The sequence below is a fragment of the Apaloderma vittatum genome, unplaced genomic scaffold, assembly GCF_000703405.1.
Source record: "Apaloderma vittatum isolate BGI_N311 unplaced genomic scaffold, ASM70340v1 scaffold12171, whole genome shotgun sequence".
NCBI lineage: Eukaryota > Metazoa > Chordata > Aves > Trogoniformes > Trogonidae > Apaloderma > Apaloderma vittatum.
The window spans coordinates 7,964-10,683 of record NW_009700852.1 but is presented as its reverse complement, the minus strand read 5'-3'; the positions used below and the strand labels follow the sequence as shown (position 1 = coordinate 10,683).

At 52.7% G+C, this 2,720-nt stretch overlaps 1 protein-coding gene across 1 annotated transcript; it reads left to right on the top strand.

The window, feature by feature from the left end:
• Positions 1–127: 127 nt before the first annotated feature.
• On the top strand, positions 128–2,493 carry LOC104281055 (sulfotransferase family cytosolic 2B member 1-like; the record flags this gene model as incomplete). Its single annotated transcript, XM_009878913.1, has 5 exons — positions 128–277; positions 652–778; positions 1,118–1,209; positions 1,297–1,480; positions 2,383–2,493. Coding segments are annotated over 5 exons (664 nt in total), but the record flags the coding sequence as incomplete, so codon positions are not given.
• Positions 2,494–2,720: the final 227 nt, after the last annotated feature.

Below are 2,720 nucleotides of genomic sequence, written 5' to 3'. Positions count from 1 at the left end.
TCTATGGGTGAACTTGCAAGTAGAGTTAATGGTTGGACTCGATGATCCCAAGGGTCTTTTCCAACCTGGATGATTCTGTGATTCTGAGATCCTGAGCCTCATTCGCAGCCGTGGCTGTCCTGGCTAGAGCCAAGCTGTCCTCAATTCTGACCGTGTGCCCTGGTTCTCAACTCGTCTGGGTCTGGAGTTCGCCCTCAGCTACCCCTCACCTCGCCTGCTGACCTGCCACCTCCCCAGGCACATCTTCCCCAAGTCCTTCTCCCATTCCAGCGCCAAGGTGGGACGGTCACCCATGCGGAGCTTCAGGAGGGGCAGGGGGGCTGGGAAGACCATTGCCCGAGGTTTGAGGAACCTTGGAGTAAGGGGGTGTTGGGCAAGGACATTGACATTGGCCTGGGAGAGTGGCGAGTGTTCTCCATGCCCTTCAGATGGAAATGTGCAGAGCTCCATCTCACGTCCTGCGCTTCTTGAATACTTTAGAGAGTCTCCAACAGCTCTAGGGGACTTGGGTGTTCCTGGAGACCCCTGTCCAAAGTCTGCGTGCTGGAGTCTAGCCCAGAGTCGGTCCTTGTGTGGCAGACCCCTCTATTTTCAGATCTATTCCCCCTCCCCTACCAGGAGAGTATCACTCCTGTACGCACTCTGCTCCAGGTTATTTACACTCTGCGGGATCCTCGAGATGTTGTTGTCTCCTACTACTACTTCTCTAAGATGTGCAACAGCTACGAAGATCCCACATCCTTCAAGCAGTTCCTGAGGGACTTTCTGAATGGAGAATGTGAGTGTGGTCTGAGGCTTACTCAGAGCATGGGGGTGGGCGGGTGGTGTCTTTCATGACCTTTGGCTCAAGGGTCTTCAGGAAGCCTTGGCCAAGAAGCCCTATAAAGCCCCAGCAGGACCTTACCCATGAGCCTTGGATGCTTCAGCCTTTTTCTGCTGTGAAGGTGGCTGGAGATGAACCCATTGCTCAGCTGAACCTTCCAGTCCCACCTGCTGGACATCGCTGCTCTGTCCTGCATCGTGACTGCCCTGCTCGTGACCTTCTGTGAAACCTCCTCGACCTTGTGCATCCTCTGCCCTGCTCTGTCCTGATCTGCTGCCTTTCGCCTCCCATCAGTGCCTCACGGCTCCTGGTTCGTACACATCCAAGGCTGGCTGGAATTGAAGGACAGCCAGAATTTTTTCTTCATCACCTATGAAGAGCTGAAGCAGGTGGACACCCTAGCAGACTCTCCAACTCCAAATATGCTGCTGTGTCACAAGTCACTCGGTGGTAACAGGCTCTGTCTGTCCCTCCAAGACCTGCACAGCAGCGTGAGACGTCTGTGCCAGTTCCTGGGCCAGGATTTGGACGCCGCCGTCGTCTCTGCAGTGGTGCAAAATGCCTCCTTCACAGCCATGCGGAACAACCCAATGTGCAACTCCATCCTCCTGCCTGCAGACGTCATGGACCAGACGAAGGGCCGGTTCCTGAGGAAGGGTGAGCTCAGAGGAGCCCCATCACATCCCCTTGGGGAGAGTTCTCCCATCAGGTGTCCTCTCCTATGAAGACAGCCTGAGGGTGTCTTGGAGAGTTAAGAAAGACAGAGGTTTACTGGAGAGAGTCCAATGGAGAGCTACGAGGAAAATCAAGGGACTTGAACATCCCTCTTATGAGGAGAGACTGAGAGAACTGAGGCTGTTTAGTCTTGAGAAGAGAAGGCTGAGAGGGGATCTTACTAACATATACAAGTATCTTAGGAGTGGGTATCAAGAGGAACGTGCCAGTCTCTTCTCAGTGGTGCCCAGTAACAGGACAAGGAATAATGGGTATAAGCTAGAACATAGGAAGATCTACCTCAACATGAGGAGGAACTTCTTTACTGTGAGGGTGACAGAGCCCTGACACAGGCTGCCCAGAGAGGTTGTGGAGTCTCTGGAGACTTTCAAACCCACCTGGATATGTTCCCATGTGGTCTGCCCTGGGTGATTCTACTTTGGCAGGAGGGTTGGACTAGATGATCTGTAGAGGCCCCTTCCAGCCCATAACATTCTGTGATTCTATGATTCTACGATCATGGTGCATTTGGGTCTGAAGAATGGGGTCTACAGATTCATAGGGTAGAATCATACAATGGTTCAGGTTGGAATGGACCTTTGAAGGTCATCTAGTCCAATCCCCCTGCAGTGAGCAGGGGCATCTTCAGTGAGATGAGGTTGCTCAGAGCCCGGTCCAACCTTCCTTGAATATTTCCAGAGATGGTCCCTCATTTTGGAGAACTCTTCTCGAGGTCGTAGCTGGATCTGAGAGCAGAGCCTCTCCTTTTGTTCCAACAGAGCAGAGCAGGAGGGAGGACTACAAGCTGTGGAGGAGGGCTCTGAGCAGAAATTCTTCTTCCTCAGGCATCTATGGGGACTGGAAGAACCATTTCACAGTGGCACAGAGCGAGACCTTTGACAAGATCTACCAGGAAAGGATGCAGGGCCTGAACATGCTCTTCCCTTGGGACAAACGTTAGGATTTGTCCCTATCTGAAGCCGGCTAAGCACCAACAACAACAGCTGATGTGACCTGCTGTCGGACAGAGCAGGATCTGTCCAGGTCTGCAACCGATGCTGAACCACAACATGCCAGCCGATAATTTGCACCCTTTCTCATTGGGAGAGTTTTTTTTGGGGTTGTGACTCTCTTCTCTGTCCCATCCCTCAACCCTTCGTTTCCCTGAAGCAGGCTCTAGGGT